At 46.9% G+C, this 239-nt stretch overlaps 1 protein-coding gene across 2 annotated transcripts in view; it reads left to right on the top strand.

Annotated features, from left to right (window-relative positions):
* LOC118339898 (major facilitator superfamily domain-containing protein 6-like) overlaps window positions 1-239 on the top strand; it is an 11516-nt gene that overhangs the window by 9138 nt on the left and 2139 nt on the right. The window contains exon 8 of one of the 2 annotated variants that reach the window (XM_035677712.1): window positions 86-148. The exons of the other annotated variant lie outside the window; for it this stretch is intronic. Within the exon in view, the coding sequence (XP_035533605.1) occupies window positions 86-142 (57 nt within the window). The 3' untranslated portion in view covers window positions 143-148. The remainder of the gene's footprint in view (window positions 1-85; window positions 149-239) is intronic. 2 annotated transcript variants of the gene reach the window in all.

Here is a 239-nt window from a genome sequence, read left to right as displayed (position 1 = left end):
AATAATAATAACAATAATAACAATCTTTTCCATCTGTTGTGTCAGACGGTTGAATGACTGTGTCGGAAATGTTTCTTTACCTCAGACTAACCTGAACTCTCTGACACTTCCTCCTCTAACCGGCTGCCCACACACACGCTGAAGAAAGGTGAGGCGTTCGCGTGTGCCAAGGGCAATGGAAAACTACCGTGTGTGTGTGTGGGGCTGTCAAGGGTTTCCTCTCTCTCTCTGTGTGTGTG

This window comes from Morone saxatilis, unplaced genomic scaffold (genome assembly GCF_004916995.1).
Source record: "Morone saxatilis isolate NCDOM2014 unplaced genomic scaffold, NCSU_SB_2.0 Contig6, whole genome shotgun sequence".
In the NCBI taxonomy this organism is placed as follows: domain Eukaryota; kingdom Metazoa; phylum Chordata; class Actinopteri; family Moronidae; genus Morone; species Morone saxatilis.
The sequence above is the reverse complement of the archived record's forward strand: the minus strand, read 5'-3'. Positions and strand labels throughout refer to the sequence as shown.